This window comes from Rhinoderma darwinii, chromosome 6 (assembly GCF_050947455.1).
Source record: "Rhinoderma darwinii isolate aRhiDar2 chromosome 6, aRhiDar2.hap1, whole genome shotgun sequence".
Classification (NCBI taxonomy): domain Eukaryota; kingdom Metazoa; phylum Chordata; class Amphibia; order Anura; family Rhinodermatidae; genus Rhinoderma; species Rhinoderma darwinii.
Genome location: NC_134692.1, coordinates 64,810,295 through 64,829,674, shown reverse-complemented (window position 1 = coordinate 64,829,674; position 19,380 = coordinate 64,810,295). Strand labels below are relative to the sequence as shown.

General features: G+C 41.9%; 1 protein-coding gene across 1 annotated transcript in view; it reads left to right on the top strand.

The window, feature by feature from the left end:
- IDH1 (isocitrate dehydrogenase (NADP(+)) 1) overlaps positions 1-18,028 on the top strand; it is a 31,957-nt gene extending 13,929 nt beyond the window's left edge. Inside the window, exons 3-9 of the mRNA XM_075829902.1 lie at positions 5,024-5,315; positions 7,255-7,360; positions 10,601-10,778; positions 11,105-11,256; positions 13,037-13,177; positions 16,201-16,363; positions 16,446-18,028. Coding sequence (XP_075686017.1) covers positions 5,024-5,315; positions 7,255-7,360; positions 10,601-10,778; positions 11,105-11,256; positions 13,037-13,177; positions 16,201-16,363; positions 16,446-16,539 — 1,126 coding nt within the window. The 3' untranslated portion in view covers positions 16,540-18,028. The remainder of the gene's footprint in view (positions 1-5,023; positions 5,316-7,254; positions 7,361-10,600; positions 10,779-11,104; positions 11,257-13,036; positions 13,178-16,200; positions 16,364-16,445) is intronic.
- Positions 18,029-19,380: the final 1,352 nt, after the last annotated feature.

The window sequence follows — 19,380 nt, the reverse complement described above, 5'->3', positions numbered from 1 at the left end:
TTAGCAATTGATGATACAGCAGATCATTTCCAAAGAACTATGGAGAATCCAGGAACTCCCCGAGCACCCCAGGACAGAAGCTTCAAGTTCGACACGCATTTAGCGGTGATTCACAGGTATTGCAGCCTCCTCTCCTTTTGAAGTGGATGGGAGAAAAGGTTGCAATACCTGTGAATCACCACTAAATGTATGTTGACGATTCACAGTGAGCAAGAAGAAATGAAGGAGAAGTAGCGCTCTTACGAGCGCTGCACCCCTTCAAAACCGCTGATCGGCGGGGGTCACAGGAGTTGGACCCCGACCCATCTGCTATTGACGGCCTATCCTGAGGATAGGCCATCACTTTTTATCGGCTGGAAAACCCCTTTAATATGAAGGTCTATAAAAACAATTGGCGCAGCGTTCAATTCCGAGCCCCCTTGCTGCTGCTAACTAAATACCATTTAGAGTAGGGATATCAAACGCTTTAGTTATTTGAACTACTATAACAATACTACACTACTATAATAATACTACATTACTATAATAATATGGTTCGGTTTAAATTTACCGGAAATTTGCACGTTTACGACACGTATATTTTAACAATCCAGTTTAAGTGTCGCTAAATGCTGCCCAGCGGCTCAGTTGGCAGCATTTGGCAGACACAAGAATTTTAAAATTGCCCTTTGTAGATAGTACCACAGTGCCCTCTGTAGATAGTGACACACCCCTGTAGATAGTGACACACACACACACACACACACACACACACACACCCCCCCCCCCCCCCCCCCCTGTAGATAGTTCTATTGGGGCTCCCTCTAGGAGTGGAATCCCCAGCCAGAGCGTTGCCGATGCTTTAGCCGGGGATTCCTCTGCTGGTGGAGCCCCTGACATCACTGTCCATAGCCAGGGAAGTCAGGGGATCCTCCAGGACTCGAATGTGATGTCAGGGGCAACCCCAGAGTAGGAGTCGCTGGCAGAGTGCTACTAACACTCTGCCTGGGACTCCAGCTCTGCTCCTGACATCACTGTTCAGATATGGACAGTGATGTCAGGGGCTTCCCCAGAGCAGGGGTCTCGGAGCAGAGTGCTAGTTTAGTGTCTGCTCTGGGACTACTCCTCTGACATCACTGTCCGTATATGTGGACAGTGACTTCAGGGGCTCCTCCAGTAGAGGAATCCCCGGCTAAAGCGTCAGCAATTCTCTGGCTGGGGATTCCACTCCTAGAGTGAGTCCCAATAGAGCTAATCTACAGGGAAGGAGGGTGTAACTCTGTCAAGCACGCTGAGGGGGGGGGGGGGGTGGTGGTGCGCACTATCTACAGGGACTGTGTGACGGCATTAAGGAGCGCCACTCCAGACTGCTCTCTCTTCCGAGGGAGCTACGGTGGCCCGCGTGCTGCAGGTGACAGTCTTAGGAGCCACATGTGGACCGTGTGTTTGAGACCCCTGATTTAGAGGGTACTAATGTACTCATTCTCATTGTCTAAAGCACTAGTATAGTGACCAGTAATCTGCCTGGGAGCATTTAATACTCCTAACACAGTTGGCTCCAGATTTTAGCATTTGCTTGGCTGAGTTCACTGACCTCTACTTGCATTGTTTGCTGTGGGAGACTTTGCTCTTCTCTCTGATTTGTTATTCAACCGGTTTAGATTATTCTGCAGAAACTTTGAACAGATGAAGGAACCTGATTTTTACTAGAAGTATTGTATTAGCAAACAGCCACCAACTCTTTAACTATCTTGGATCTAGGGAAAAGTTCACAGGGTTGGGCATTATAATTTCCTCAGACTTTAATCTTCTGGGGTTGGATTATTACTACATATTTAGGCCTCATGCACAACTTTGGCTCATGGTTAGTGTTACGTGCCTGTCTCAGGGAGAAGTGTCTTGTGATCTCAGACCTATTGCTGTCCAACTTGCCTTGACTGACGCGTCAGATCCTTCCCGGCTGAAGGTTCCCTTTAGTGCAATTTGATTGCCCCTTAGCCACCTAAGACATTGACTTAGGATGAAGCCACACATTGCTATTCTGTTGCATGGTTTTGATGTGATTTATTTTGAAAAAAGCGTAGCAAGATGCAGCGGTTTCGGCAAAAAAACAGAGACTCTGCTGCAACTTGTGGCCTCGTCGCTTAAAATACTAGTTCCAAATATGTGTTCCATTGCACACAAGGTAGATACACTGCCTAAAAGTACACCGCGTATCCGTTCTGGATGCCGCAGGGAATTCTGCCCGAAAAACTGCACCAAATTGTGAATTATGAACCTTTTTATTATCTAGAAACCCCCCAAATTTTTTTTGCTGGGGAATCAAAGCTTTTTTTGCCACAAAAACTTGTTGCGGATTTTACCTCCCCATTGAATCCAATGGGGTAAACCTGCAACCGAAGAGCAGCGATTCCGCAGCATAAATTTACATGCTGCAAATGCAAAAAATGCGTTATTATTTGTAACCATTTTTATTTTTTTTGTTTCCGCTCTTTGGGGATGAGATTTGTTCAAATCTCAGCCACTCTGCTGCTACTCTACTACGATGCAGAATTTCTGCAATGAAAGCCGTCTCGGACAATCCACAATTTTTACGCTGTGGGTGTGTCCCTAGGCACAAATCGTGTCACTCCTGGCATACTTTCTGATTACACACCAATGCTGGAATAATTTAGTTAATTATATTTGTAAGAGATCAGGATCAGCTGTTACCACCATACTTGTAACCATAGGAGAAACAATTGTGATCACACTGCAGAAAACTACAACCAGTTCCGGTAGAAGGCTCCCGAGTGTTATGTTTGTAGGCGTAATGCAGCCGTTTTTTCAGGCACGAATCGTGGCGTAAAACGCCCGAATTACATCTAAAACCAGTTCGTGTGAACATACCCTTATACTTTGATTTATAGACTATATGGCCAAAGGTATGTGTACCTATATGAGCTTGTTGGACATCCCATTCTAAAACCATGAGCGCATTAATATGTAGTTGGGTTGTCTTTTGTGGCTATAACCGCCTCGACTTTTTAGGGTATGTTCACATGCATAACAATTTTTTAAGCATCAAGCGTTTTTTGCGTGTTTTTTTTATGGTCGTTTTTGGAGCTGTTTTTCTATTGAGTCAATGAAAAAACAGCTCAAGAAGTGACATGCACTTCTTACGAGGGGCGTTTTTTTTAGTTATTTAAAAATGAGGCGTAAAATAACGCCCCGTCGGAACTGAACGCCGTATTTCCGATTGAAACCAATTGGCAGATGTTTGTAGACGTTCTGCTTCCGATTTTTCAGATGTTTACGGCCCGAAAAACGTCTGAAAATAGCCTGTGTGAACATACCCTTAGAATGCTTTCCACAAGATTTTGTAGTGTCTATGGGATTTATGCCCAATTCAGCCAAATGAGCATTTAAGGTCAGCCACTGATGTTGGACAAGAAGGTCTGGCTCCCAATTGGCGTTCCATAGGTAGGGTTGAGGTCCGGTCTCTGTGCAGATCACTCCAGTACCACACCAATCTTGCCATCCCTTTTGAAACATTCAATTTTTTTTTAAAAGGGTTTTTTCATATGAATATACAAATACATAAAATAAATTAAATTCAATCTACATTTCTTTTGGTATGCTCATTTAGGCAGCACGTAGCATAACCAGTACAGTGACCTATGAATGGAGAAGAAAATAATATATATATATATATATCTCAAGTCTAGTAGATATCAACATATGTTGAATGGTTTGGAAGGATAAAGGGAAGAAGTTTAATCCTATTGAGAGAAGTGCCAATTCGGGTTTTGGAGAAATGTAAGAGCCAAATATTTCAGATAATAATTGGAATACTTTAATCCAGATTGTGTTGGCTCTAGCACATTCCCACCACATATGAAAGAAAGTACCTTTATAGTTATCACCTACACAATGATTTGATGATGTTTGGGTATATTTTAGACATTCTACTGGGTGTATAATGCCATCTGTAAAAGGGCTTTCTTGAGTTTTCCACATGGTTAATACATCTGGAACGTTTGGCAGTGAAGTCTCGGGATAGGTCTGATTCCCAATGAGTTTTAGTGTATTGCAGTAGATCTGATTCTGGGTACCCAACCATCCCTTTATGGACCTGTTTTTGTGCACTGGGGCACAGTCATGCTGGAACAGAAAAGGGACTTCCCCAAACTGTTCCCACAAAGTTGGAAGCCTACAATTGTCCTAAATATCTTGGAATGCTGAAGCATTAAGATTTCTCTTCACTGGAACTAAGGGGCCTAGCCAAAAACTTTAAAAAGAGCCTCAGACCATTATTCCTCCTCCACCAAATTTTACAGTAGACATGATGGCCAACAGTTGCAAGCATTCTCCTGGAATCCACCAAACCCAGGTTTGTCAATCAGACTGCTAGATAGTGAAATGTATTCCATCACTTCATAGTACAATGGTGGAGTGCTTTACACCACTTTAGCTGGCACTTCGCGTTGCACATGGTGATCTTAGGCTTGTGTGCAGCTGCTTGACCCACGCACCGTTTTTGTACTTATGTCCCTTCCAGAGGCAATTTGGGAGTTTGTAGTGATACAAAAAAGGATTGGTGATTTTTACGTGCCAATCTCTTCAGCTCTTGGCGACCCTGCTCTGTTAGTTTACATATGGTCTACAGTTTTGTGACTGAGATGGTACTCCTAGGCGCTTCCGCTTTTATAAAAATAGCACTTAAAGTTGAGTGGGAAAGAGCTAGCAGATCAGACATTTCACAAACTCACTTGTGGCATCCTACGTCACTGAGCTTTTCAGTATGACTCCTACTACTACCAATATTTATCTATGCAGATGAATGACTGTGTGCTTGATTTTATGTATCTGTTTTACATTTGGTGTGACACCTGAACTCCATAATTAGCAGGGGTGTCCACATACTTCTGGCCATACAGCGTACATAAAAAATTAAACATTGGACGATATCTAGGGGTTTGAGAAAATGCTTGGACTTTTTATACTGTGTAGACCAAATCTATATATCAAATTTATCATGTTGCACTCGTTTCTGTCTCTACAGCTATGATCTTGGTATGGAGAATCGTGATTTAACTGATGATAAGGTCACAACCGAAGCTGCTGAAGCTATCAAAAAATACAATGTTGGAATCAAGTGTGCCACCATTACACCTGATGAGAATAGGGTTGAAGAGTTTAAATTGAAGCAAATGTGGAAGTCCCCAAATGGAACTATCAGAAATATTCTGGGAGGAACAGTTTTCAGAGAAGCCATCATCTGCAAGAACATCCCTAGGCTTGTCTCTGGATGGGTCAAGCCCATCATCATTGGCCGTCATGCTTATGGTGATCAGGTGAAGCTGCATATTTTGCATACAAATTTTTGGATGTTTTGTGGAATCTATTGTCACAAATGTTTTGTTCTATCCCTGTTGTCATTCTGCCATAAGGAATACTGTTCCCTTTTGTAAGAAAATGTTCACTAGTCTAAAGAATTCTAGATAAGAAATGAAGCTTACCATTCTAGTGGTCTGGAAAATCCTTGTATGTTCTCCATGACGGGTTGAAAATCGTCATCTGATGTCTCATTTGGTCACCAGGAAAGGGCAGTCACTAAAAATATCTGCTACAATTTGTCACAAATGAGCTCAAAGTCCGGCCTGTTCCTCTACGTGGAGAGCACAAGTCCAACAAATAGGCTCCTGAATTATCAGATTATCCCATTGAGTTTGAATCTGTCCATTCGTAAATACAAAACCCTTTCTATTGGGGTCCTGATAATTCTAATCAAAGTTTTCCCAAGTAGAACACACATTCATCCATACACAAGGGGCAGACTGTAATTTGCAGATTATCTTTTCAAGTGTTGCTAAGGGACGATAGGAAGTTTTCCTTGCACTTTTTTTTATATGATCCGCATTTTGCATATGACACACTGATGCACTACAGATGACAATTCATCCGCCAAATACGGACCACGGTCTGGGAATTGGAGGACCAGAAAAACACTACGGTCGTGTGCATGAGGCCTAAACGAACAAATACGAAAAACAAAACCAATAACAGCGATTCCTCCCATGATCTCCTTTTTTTCCTTTTGATTCTACTTCGTCTCCTCTTGCAATTAAAACAAAGAAATAGATAAAGAATTCTAGCATATATGTGTCCCAGGAGATCAGCCACCCACCTACCTCCTCCTCCTCCTTCTTCTGATAACACTGTCAGGCACTAAGTGCAGTTGCACACGATCGAGTGCCACTCGGGCCGTTTTTCAAGGCATCCAAGTGGCACCCTATAGTTTTCACGGACGCATTCACTTTAGCGGGTGAATCGGGTCTGTGAAAACTGACCCAATTCTCCGATCCATGGAAAGATAGGACGTGTCCTATCTTTCCACAGATCACTGACGAGACCCGGCCGGTGCACACTGTCGTGTGCATGAGGCATAAGACAACTGGCTGTAGAAGGAGCCTTCTCCCACTGCCCTGTCTGTAATAGGAAACAAAGAATGTTAAGCCACATAATTTGCCCATCTGCTAAGAAATCAAAGGGTTATTTCCCAACTCTGACATCCACAGGATATGGCATAAGTGTGTGATAGATGTGGGTCCCAGCTCTGGGACTCCGCACCTAGATCGAGAACAAGGGTCACCCGACCTTCGGTTTGCCTGGTGAAGCCAAGCATACTCGCAGATCCCTCCTTTTATGTTGTATGGGAGCTGCAGTGGAAAATATCTCTTCATGTGCCTAATATTGGGAGAGATCTTCTAAAATGCACCAGAATTTTTGAGGGAATTTCACCCAAAAAGGGGAGTACATGCCGTGTGCCAAATTTGTGTTTAACAGTTTTTGCACCTTCAAAAATATTGGGGTGAAGTACACCAGTCATAGGGTGGTGAAGGAAAGGGGAAACTGTCTAGCATGTATAGCATTTTACGACATTGATAGATCTTGCCCCTTGTCTTTTTCCTGTAAGGTGTGCTTTTGGCTTTGTTTTTTCTTTTATTCATTCTGTGCACAAATGAACACGAGACTATTCTGCATGTATGGCACCAAAAGTATACATAAAGTATACGTGAAGATTATGTAAAAGAAAACTGTGTATGTGACACATTGTTTTGTTAAACTCCCCCCATAAAAAAAGTTTTATTATATGTGTGTGTGTATATATATATATATGTGTGTGTGTGTGTGTGTGTGTGTGTGTGTGTGTGTGTGTGTGTGTGTGTGTGTATATATATATATAAAATGTTATGTTCTTTTGAGTTAATATTGTTTTTGTTCTAATTACAGTACAGGGCAACAGACTTTGTCGTTCCTGGGCCAGGCAAGGTGGAAATATCATTCACTCCTAAGGATGGTGGAGAAGCTATTAAATATGTTGTACATAATTTTGAAGGTTAGTGTTACGTTACTATGTGGCCATATTGACAGGGTTCATGCTTCTAAATATAGAGCAATATGCAGTGGGCACCACAATCTCTATCTAGAATGCCAGTCAATGTGTATTTAAAACATGGTAACTAATCGAGCAAGAACGCACGTATACCAAATTTCACCTCAAATATAGATTGGGTAATTTTATTACAATCTTCCATAATACAAAAACAGAGAAAATGGAAAAACATTTAAAAATGCACAACTATGTGCCGGACTTAAATAAGGCAGAAGGACAAATCTAACTTCTGTAGAAAGGAACACAGATAATTATAGGTCACGAACCATCAGTGAGAACAAATGTAACTTCGAACAAGTACATATGGAGAGCTAATAACCTCAACCCCTTAATGACTAGCGACGGATATATATCCATCATAAGCAGGTGCTAGTTCCCGCATTGTGACGGATATATCAGTCACTCGGACCTCGTGGGTACTGCCACTGCACCCACGAGATCAGCAGCAAGGGCACGGCTGTTATACAGCCAGGCTCTTGTCGCAACTGTTGGATTTGAAGAGCACTCCAATTGTGGCAGTTTGACCCCTTAGATGCTGCTGTTAATCGCGACTGTGGCATCTAGGATGTTTGACGGAGGGAGCTCACTCTGTCACCCCACTGGCACCCCCACGGTGCAAAGCGAAGTCCCCTAGTGGGACTACATTTTATTTAATTTTTAAACTGTTAAATACGTTTTTATGACAAAAACTAAAATCCTGTAAAGATTAATGTAAGCAGCACTCGCCAATCCTTTTAAAACACCTTTATTCAATTCATGCCAATGTATTGCACAGGAGGACAATGATTCCTTGGCCTACGGCCGTTTCGCCTGATGTCACGCTTTCCTTCCACTCCCCCCCCCCCCTATAAAAAGTGGTTTTATTTAGTAGAAGTGTAAATAAAACATACACATGTATATGATATCGCCACAATTGTAACGACTCTAACAATAAAGTTAAACCGCCGGGTGAACTGCATCCAAAAAGAAAACCCTGCAAAAGGCAAAGTCAATAAGTCCCCTGTACCCCAAAATAGTACCAATGAAGACTACACGTTGTTCCGCAAAAAAGAAGCCCACATATGGCGACGTAAAAATTCAACGTTACGGCTCTTGGAATGCGGCGATGCAAAAACAAGTTAATTTTTTTTTTAAAAACATATAACACCTTTACATATTTGGTATCCCCATAATCGTTCCAACCCGTAGAATAAAAGTAACATGTTATTTACACAGCATAGTGAATGGTGTCCATTTAAAACGCGAAAAACAATGCTGGTATAGCGGTTTATTTTTAATTCCCTCCTAAAATAAAGCTAATCAATATATTATATGCACCCAAAAATGGTGCAATTTCAAAATACAACTCGTCGCGCAAAATATAATGGAAAAAGAAAAAAAGTTATGACTCTCTTGGAATGCAACAGTAGAAATAATACTTGGTCATTAACCGCTTAGTGACCACCAATACGCCTTTTCACGGCGGTCAATAAGCGGTGCTAGGCTGCCGCCTTTTCACGACGGCCCAGTCTAAGCCCTGCACAGGTGTCCTGCTACACCAGCCACGATCAAAGTTTACTTAGATAGCGGCCGTTTAACCCGTTAAATGCCGCGCTCATTACCGACCATGACATTTAAATAATTTACTGAGGGAGTGAGCTCCCTCTGTCACCCATCGGCGGCCCGCAAATGGAATCGCGGGCCTCCGATCGAGTGTCATGGCAGCCGGGGGCCTGATAAAGGCCCACAGATCTGCCCTGGGCATATGCCTATTAGGAAACGCAGGAGCACGTCCTAATAGATTGCCTGTCAGATTTACACTGACTGGCAATAATGCTTTGGTATACGAAGTATACCAAAGCAGTATAGCAGTGATCTGATGATCGCATAGTGAAGTCCCCTAGTGGGACTAATAAAATAAGTAATAAATGTGAAATAAAAATTATTAGTAACAAAAATAAAACTTTTTTTTTCCCATAAAAAGTGGTTTTATTTAGTAAAAGTGTAAAAAAAGAATACCCCAAAACCATACCAATCAAAACGACATCTCGTCCTTCAAAAAACAAGCCCTCCTATAACTACATTGACCAAAAAATGAAAAAATTACGGCTCTTGGAAAGCAACGATGCAAAAATAAAGAAATAATTTTAGTTCAAAAGTGTTTTTATTGTGCAAAAGCGGTAAAACAAACAAAACCTATACATATGTGGTATCATCAAAATCGTACTGACCCATAGAGTTAAGGTAACGTGATATCTACGCCCCACAGTGGACGGCGTCCATTTAAAATGCATAGAACAATGGCTGAATTTCAAAGGGGGGGGGGGGGGTTTCTATTCCCCCCCCCCCCCCCAAAAAGAAATATTATTAAAAGTTCATCTAAAAATACGATCTACCCCAAAATGGTGCCATTAAAAAGTACAACTAATCCCGCGGAAAAACAAGTCCTCATACAGCTATGTCGACAGAAGAATAAAAAAGTTAGAGCTCTTTGACTGCGACTATAGAAAAACGAAAAAAAAAAAAAATAGCTTGGTCATTAGGGCCTAAAATAGGCTGGTCACTAAGGGGTTAAGCAAAAAAAGGGCTAGTCGTTAAGGGGTTAAACTATCTGGAAGATAAAACCAATAAGCCTATCCATGCAATAGTAACCATATATAGTCTCACAAACAAGGTATTTGCTTTTTAAAAAGCAGGGGGGTCAGTTCAAGACTTCACCTCTGAAATTGGGAGGACACCATGAGTATCGCCATGTTACCGGCTTGATCCGGGTTCATGCTTTAGGCAGGGCTTTTGTTTGCCATATATGCAACCTAGAAAACACGTGGGCAACCCTACAAAGTGTTCATTGCTGAATTCCATGTGATATTAGAAAATTTAACTTTGACGTGTGTCTAGAAATAACTGGTTTGCCATAAGAGGGTGAGTAGGGTATTTTCTCGGTTATCTATTATAAGTGGACACCGTCAACATTCCTGTTTTGACAAATACTTGTATTCCCTATAAAATAAAATTTCAAGAGTGTCTTTTCTTAGAGCTCTTAAAACTTGTCCCTCTTTTATTCCTCCTAAAAATGTATAAACAATTGACAACTTTGTCAAAGGGGCATTTTCTGATCACTGCACTTTATCGGCCGTCATCCACTGTTTTATAAATCCAGTAGGACATTCTTTGAGATGAATCTTTCTTTTTTATGTCCTGCAGAGTGTGGAGGTGTTGCCCTTGGAATGTATAACACTGATCAATCCATTAAAGATTTTGCCCACAGCTCTTTCCAGATGGCATTGTCTAAAAGTTGGCCATTGTATATGAGCACTAAAAACACAATTCTCAAAAGATACGATGGACGTTTCAAGGACATTTTCCAGGAGATCTATGAGAAGTATATATGTTTTTACTCTGTTCCACTGAACTGAAATATATTATAGGGTTACGCTCTGCCATGTGCATGATGCTTACCAGGAACTCTGTGTGTCGCCATTGGAGGTTGTAATTTGGCGGTGTGCAGGAGTAGGATTTGAGGCACAACTGAATGACCTTTCCAGCGCTAATAATTGGCATTTACATTGATAACCTTGTACGTGACATTGACATTGGGCCATAAAAATTGTAGAAGCGATATTAATACAATTATCCTGGTTTTTGTAGAGTCCAATGGTGTATTTTATCCATGTACCATTTTCACATGTTTTATTCCTCTACCTGCAGAGATTATAAGTCCCAATTTGATGAAAAAAAGATCTGGTACGAGCACAGGCTTATAGATGATATGGTGGCTCAAGCAATGAAATCTGAGGGTGGCTTCATCTGGGCTTGCAAGAACTATGATGGAGATGTGCAGTCGGATTCCGTTGCTCAAGGTGAGATAATAGGCAGCCATGAGTTCATTTTATGTTGCTGTGCTATTTATATGGATACATTGAATTTACCAATGTTTGTTTTTGGGGCCTATATCTGGTGACTGCGTTAGGGCCTGTTCACATCACAATTTGCGTTCCGTCGGAGGTTTCCATCGGGTGAACCCCGCAACGGAAAATGAAACCACAGCTTCCGTTTCAGTCGCCATTGATATCAATGGTGACGGCAACATCGCTAATGGTTTCCGTTCGTCACCATTCCGGCAGGTTTCCGTTTTTCCGACGGAATCAATAGCGGAGTCGACTGCGCTATTGATTCCGTCGGAAAAACTGAAACCTGCCGGAATGGTGACGAACGGAAACCATTAGCGATGTTTCCGTCACCATTGATATCAATGGTGACTGAAACGGAAGCTGTGGTTTCACTTTCCGTTGCGGGGTTCACCCGACGGAACCCCGGAATGGAAAGCGAACGGTGATGTGAACAGGCCCTTATTGATTTTATTGCAGAAATTTTTTTTATTTGTATTAAACTCATAAAAAATTTTTTTCCCACCTGGGGACTTAACCTTTTAACGACCAGGCCTATTTTGGCCTTAACGACTAAGCGTTCTTTTTTGGTTTTTATTATTTTTCCGTTGATGTCGCCATATTAGGGCTTGTTTTTTGCGGGACAAGGTGTAGTTTTCATCGCTACTATTTTAGGGTGCATGGGACTTATTGATTAACTTTTATTATAGTTTTGGGGGAGGGGATGGAGAAAAAAAAAAGATTTCGCGTTTTTTTGTACAGCGTTCACTATGCAGTTGAATTAATGTGTTCACATTATTCTTCGTGTTACGATCGCGGCGATACCATATATGTTTACTTCATGTTTGTTTGTTTTTTTACACTTTGAATAAATAAAACCCACACTTTATGGAAAAAAAATTGTTTTTATCTTTACAGGTTTTTTTTCAAAAACTTTATTTAACGGTTCTTAATTACTTTTCTTAGTCCCACTTGGGGTCTTCATCATGCGATCTTCTCATCGCACATATAATGCTTTGGTTTACTTAGTATTCCAAAGCATTATTGCCTGTCAGTATAAAACTGACAGGCAATATATTAGGCCATGCCTCTGGCACGGCCTAATAGGCATATAGCCAGGGCAGGTCTTGGGGCCCCTGGCTGCCATGGCAATCCGATTGCGTTTGCCGCCGATGGGTGACAGAGGGAGCTCCCTCCCGCTGTCAAAAAATTTAAATGCTGCGGTCGCTATTGACCGCAGCATTTAATAGGTTGAACGGCTGAGATTGAAGGTTTCTTCAATCTCCGCCGTTGCAGCGGGAGCAGTGAAAATGCGGGAAGGGGTTAAAGCTGCAACTGTTCGATCGCTTGTATAATGCTTTGAAATACTTAGTATTCTTGCAAGGCCTAACAGGCTTACTATTGCAGCCTTTATTCTACCCGGCTACCATAGTAACCTTTGTGTGACCGCACCGATGGGTGAGGTCTCCCTCTGTCAAGCTCTTTTTAGGTCCTGTGGTCGCTATTGAGCACATCATATAAGGAGATGAACAGCCGGGACTAGAGGTTTCTCTGATACTGACAGTTACATTGGCCGCCCACTGTCCTTCACGGAAACTGCCTGCACGGTCACCAGGACATGCTATTATGTCGTATTGCGGTTAGGAGACCGCAATTAGGACGAAATAGGATATCCAGTTGATGGAAGGGGTTAATATTGTATAACAATCAACACAAATACATGAAACGTTTCAAAGTATTTGTCTTGGTGCAGGCTATGGATCTCTCGGAATGATGACCAGTGTTCTGATATGTCCGGACGGCAAGACTGTAGAAGCAGAAGCCGCACATGGCACTGTTACCCGCCACTACAGGATGCACCAGAAAGGCCAGGAGACCTCTACTAATCCTATTGGTAAGTGAAATCTAAACTCTAACATAAAAACTGAAGAGTATATAGATACATAAAAATGTGAGTAACTTTATACAGTTATTGGATTACAATTCTTATATTCATTTTGAGTTACAGTCTTTATTATATTCCAGAACTGGATTCACAATTCTGTTTATTCTCGGTGTATAGTGCATGGTGTTGCTTCTTCTAAGGCCCCATGCACATGACCGTGATTACGGGCACGGCCGGCCGCGGACAGCCGTCCGTATTTGCGGGCCATTATAAAGGGAGCACGGTCCGTAGAATAAAAAAAGTAGGACATGTCCTATTTTTTAGGGAAGGTTTCTACGGCACGGACAACTTCCCATAAATATACGGGAAGGTGTCCGTCAGCCATAGAAATGAATGGGTCTGTAATTACGGACAAAATATACGGTCGTGTGCATGAGGCCTTAGGGTATGTTCACACGAGGTCATTACGTCCGTAATTGACGGACGTATTTCGGCCGCAAGTACCGGACCGAACACAGTGCAGGGAGCCGGGCTCCTAGCATCATAGTTATGTACGACGCTAGGAGTCCCTGCCTCGCTGCCGGACAACTGTCTCGTACTGAAAACATGATTACAGTACGGGACAGTTGTCCGGCAGGGACTCCTAGCGTCGCACATAACTATGATGCTAGGAGCCCGGCTCCCTGCACTGTGTTCGGTCCGGTACTTGCGGCCGAAATACGTCTGTCAATTACGGACGTAATGACCTCGTGTGAACATACCCTTAGAAAGAAAATCACAAGGGTAAGCTTTGTTCTGATACTGGACAGCAAATTCCTTGTAAAATGCCATAGACTGATAGGGGAGCCTCTTCTATTAGGAGGCTGTTCACATAAAAATATATAGACCTATAGTGCACTGGTAAAAATAGGGATGTCACGATACCAGGATTTGAACTTCGATACCGATACTTTGTGTAGTATTTCGATACCAAAACAATACTTTGCCAACAGAAATAAAAAAAAAACTTCTTCCATTTTCTGATGTGGCACGAGGTGTGATGAATTTTGAATGTGCCTCACATTCATAGAAATTGACCCCATCATGTTTCTGTCATACTGGGTTGATGTGTAAGGTACATGATGGGGTTAATTACTATTAGGGTATGTGCACACACACTAAATACGTCCGTAATTGACGGACGTATTTCGTCCGCAAGTCCCGGACCGAACACAGTGCAGGGAGCCGGGCTCCTAGCATCATACTTATGTACGACGCTAGGAGTCCCTGCCTCGCTGCAGGACAACTGTCCCGTACTGTAATCATGTTTTCAGTACGGGACAGTTGTCCTGCAGCAAGGCAGGGACTCCTAGCGTCGTACATAAGTATGATGCTAGGAGCCCGGCTCCCTGCACTGTGTTCGGTCCGGGACTTGCGGCCGAAATACGTCCGTCAATTACGGACGTAATTAGTGTGTGTGCACATACCCTTAATGTGAGGCACATAAAGGTTAAATTCATCATCGCACCACGCGCCTCACAATTAGTGATAGAAAGCAGTTTTTTTGTTGTTTTTTTTTACTTCGTACACATCATAAATGACGCAAAAAAATTGTTGTGCAGGTTGTTACATCCGTGCCAATACCGAATGTGTGTATTTTATGTATTGAGACTTATTTGAATGTTTATTGTAAAAAAGGTGTATGTTTTTTTTAATTTTTTATTTTATTTAACATTTATGTTTTTACTTTTACTTTTATTTTTAAACTTTAATGTACTGTCATATCTATATACTGATAGTACACAGGCATATATCTATATTACAGTAGATTAGCCTGTGTACTGATAGTACACAAGCAGTTTTAGGACATACCTAAGTATGCCCTAACAGGAACTATGGTAAGACAGCCCTGGGGACCTTCAATGGACCCTGAACTGTCTGGCCATATATGGTATGTCCCTCAATCGCGTCACACGGATTCCCTGTGATGCGATCCAAGGGGCATCCCCCTTTTCCGTTTCCCCTGAATACTGCAGTCCGCTGTGATCGCAGCATTCAGGAGAATAGCGGCGGAGATGAGAGGATTCTCTGATCTCCGCCGTTAGAGTGGGGCTGCCGCTGTGTAATATAGCCATTGCCCCGCTCCAGACATTAGGTGCCTGCACGGTCAGTATGAGGTAATGCGGCCGGTGCTGCACTAATGAGCGGCGGTTCAGGCACTGGAGACAGAATATGTGGGTGTTTTTGTAGTGCGCCCACCATGTTTGGTTTTCAGTTCCGCCACTCACGATGCAGCCAGCGCTGAACTAATATCACCCTGACGGTGCGCACTTGCCAGGATTCAGGAGCGCGGCAATGACTTTATTACACAGCCGCAGACCCGCTCTCATACATTCATGTATTACTATACTTAGCTGTACGGCCGCACAGCTTAGTATCGAAATACATGAAATCACGTTATCGAACCTTTTCGGGATTCACAGTATGGAAACCGTATCGACGTTTCGATGCATACCTAGGTAAAAAATAAATATATATATATATATATTTTTTTTTTTGTTTGTTTTCAAGATGTCTTATTCTTCTGGAAAAATATAATATATTGTATCCTAAATAAAATTATAATTTCAATAAGAAATACGATAAAATCATTAGTAACAATGGTGATCACTAAAAAATGAAAGTAGGATAAAATGCTATCAAATTAGAGAACGCGACCTTTTATCTAGAGAAGAGCATTGTGCAAACTTTGTGACAAGTTCCAGTACATCCAAGGATTATGTATAATTGTATATTACATAGTGTGCGCTGGGATCTGCATCATACTACCTGCAGTACAGTGCGTCTCAAAAGTGTGGCGTCCTTAACTGGTTATTATGCAGGCGCAAGGTAAGCAAATATGCCGGGACTGATGAGACTTGTACTCCATCGTTACTATGCACGGCTATTTTTGACCAATATGTGTCTTGTAAGTGCCACTGAGGCAGGCACTTGATGTGGAGGTGATTCCATGGGAAACCTATGTACATTAGTATTTCCTTTGTCTTTTCTAGCTTCCATCTTTGCTTGGACGCGAGGTCTGGAACATAGAGCTCAGCTGGATAATAACTCTGAACTGAAAAACTTTTCTGCGGCCTTAGAAGAAGTCTGCATTGAGACAATAGAAGCTGGCTTTATGACTAAAGATCTTGCCGCTTGTATTAAAGGTTTACCCAAGTGAGTATCCTGTACCTCAGGGCCGCAATGTTTATGTTCAATAATGAAAGAAAAACGAATGTGATTTCTGTTCTCATTTTAGCGTGCAGCGAGCCGATTACTTGAATACTTTTGAATTCCTGGACAAACTGGCTGAGAACCTACAGCTGAAGCTCTCTGCTCCATCCAAGTTGTAATGAACATGTCTCAGATGGCAAATCTCAGGTTTATTTCTTCACTGGTAGTTTACAGCATTCAACAGGACCTTTTTACTTCCATACAGTGCAAACCATCTGTCCTCCATGTTGGTCTGCACTTATTTTAGTGTTGTTTTTTTTTGTTTTTTTTTACAACTTGTCTTTATTTCCATAATTTGATTGTAATGTCTTTGGATCTCTGATAATGAATGATATTGTACAGAGCTGTTACTATAGCAAAAAAAAAAAGACTGTAGGCCTCACCCCACAAAGCATGCCCACAACACTGCCTTTGCCAAAGCATAGTTATTTTCCTTCACACTTGTCACCACTGTGGTCATGGTTTGTGTAAATTCTTAAGTCAGGCCAAGACCGTAGCCCAAGACATGTATTTGTCGGCTATGATACAATAGATTTCCTGGCGTATACTTCCAGCGTATCCGCTGTAATGGGCATACAGTGACATACATCACCTGTAGGCTTCCATATTAAAAAAAATTAATACGTGCAGCTAAGTTATTCCTTAGAGTTGTAGGAAAAAAAAGATAAACTGATGTGTATTGGCCAGACGATTGCCAGAAGGACCCTTAGTATCTGTTGGGGGAACCGGGCCCCTAGGCAAACAGTGTGAAGAGTCTAATTTATTTGAGTAGTCCGTATGGTAACAAATAAATAAAAACCGAGGTTTCCTGTGGACTATGGTAGTAACAATTACCGCTGCTTTAGTCCAAAACTTGTGGACTGAATCGCCCTCATTGTTGAGCTAAGGCATCAGTGATCTACTCAACCTGTCAAATCTACCAGTAGGCAAGAGAGAGACTGCAAAAAGTACAACATCCATTGAATTAAAAAAACAAAACCGTTATGCTCCATTTGCAAATGTACTTCATCCAGTAACCTACAGGTTTTTATGTTGAATGCCAACTAGATGTGCGTATTGTATTTGGCATATCGGCATGTATGGATAAGTAAATGATTGTGCTATTTCGCCAGAATCACGAAATTGGACACTATTTGTATCTTGGTGTCTAAAAGCATTGCAGATGGTAGAGGTTGGAACATTAAACTAATCATAAGTTAGTAATTGTAGATCCACATGAGTTATATCGTACACTACACGTGTTGTGTCCAGCACAAATCGAGTAATATACTCTTACATCTTCTGTCGACTTGTAGGAATGGGGCATCCCAGTAAATAGCCAGTTTATCCTGCAGGATTATGTGACTTGTTTTACATAAAAATTGCAGACCAAGCGGTCTCCTGGTTCATAAATAAGATTTATTTTTTTATTTTTTTTTACACCTGAAAATGTAATCTATGGTTGTCTTCTCCATTATCCACGTGACTGCAGAATTACTGTAGTGTGTGTAACAGAAGCAATGACTTTATTTTCCAATTCATACCGCAAGTCGTTTATTACAAACCTTACCCGTGTCTGTTTTTACAGAAAATTTGAATATCTTTTAATAAAGCAGATTCATAGTGAAATGTCGTCTTATTGAAATAACCGTGTGGGAGGGAAACGATAAAGTCTTAATGCAAAGGATAAATAATTTTTTTAGGGGGACCAGCTATTGGCTTTTTGCTGATGTTCTAATGAAATCTAGTACAGAGCAAAATACAGGCAACACTTCTGACGTAACCGGCCTTGTCAGGACAACTTGAGATGCTTGTATTTAGCTAATGTGCCATGTTGGAATAAAGCTGTAAATTGCATCTTGAAGAGGAGTTTGGTGCCTTGAACTTTTTTCTCTTGGATTGCTCATGGGGAGTACCCCGGCTGACTCACACACACACACACACACACACACACACACACACACTTCTGGATCCAAGACTCAGCACAATTTGAATATATTACAAATCTGAATATTGTATTTGCATATAGAAGACTATAGTACGTAAAACACTGTCAGATCAAAATGAGAAGCACTTCAATATTGGGGCTTCATGGTGCTAAGGGCCCTTTTATACCAGCCAATTATTGGGCAAACCTTGCTCTCGATTGCCCTGTGTAAGCAGGGCAACGACCAGCCCATAAACGCTCGTTCATCAGCTGATCTAATGGTAAATGCCTAAAGTATTGTAAGCAGCACATCTCGGTGTGTAAACCGGAAGATGCGCTGCCGACATCATAGAAATGTATGGGGACGAGTGATCAGAGTAACGATCACTCGTCCCTATACTAGCTCCTTGTGTAAGGAGCAAACAAGTGCCAGTCAACGAACTGCCTCGTTGACTATCGTTGTCTTAAGTCTAGGCTGCCAATCTTAACCTTTCACCCATAGCACACAACTTTGAGTAGTGTACAGGCTACCCCTGATAAAGGGGTTTTCTAGCCACTAAAAATTGATGGCCTATCAGGGTAGGCCATCAATAGCTGATCGGTGGGGGTCCTGAAAGCCAGACCCTAACCCATCAGCTGTTTTGAAGGGGCAGTAGCACTCGTACGAGCACTGCTTCCCCTTAGTTTCTTCTTGCGCACTGTGAATCGTCGATACACATTTAGCGGCGAGTCACAGGTATTGCAGCCTTTTCTCCCGTTCACTTTAATGGGAGAACAGGCTGCAATACCTGTGAATCGCCGCTAAATGCGTATCAACGACTAACCGTGAGCAAGAAGAAATGAAGGGAAAGCAGCGCTTGTACGAGCGTTACTGCCCCAGCTGATGAGCGGGGGTCCTGGGAGTCTGAGCCTGTCACATCAGCTATTAATGGCCTATCCTGAAGATAAGCCATCAATTTTTAGTGGCTGGAAAACCCCCTTTTAAGTACTGATATACCAACAAAAAATATGATGGAGGCAAAGAGCGCATAGGTTGGATCTTCCTTTCTACCTA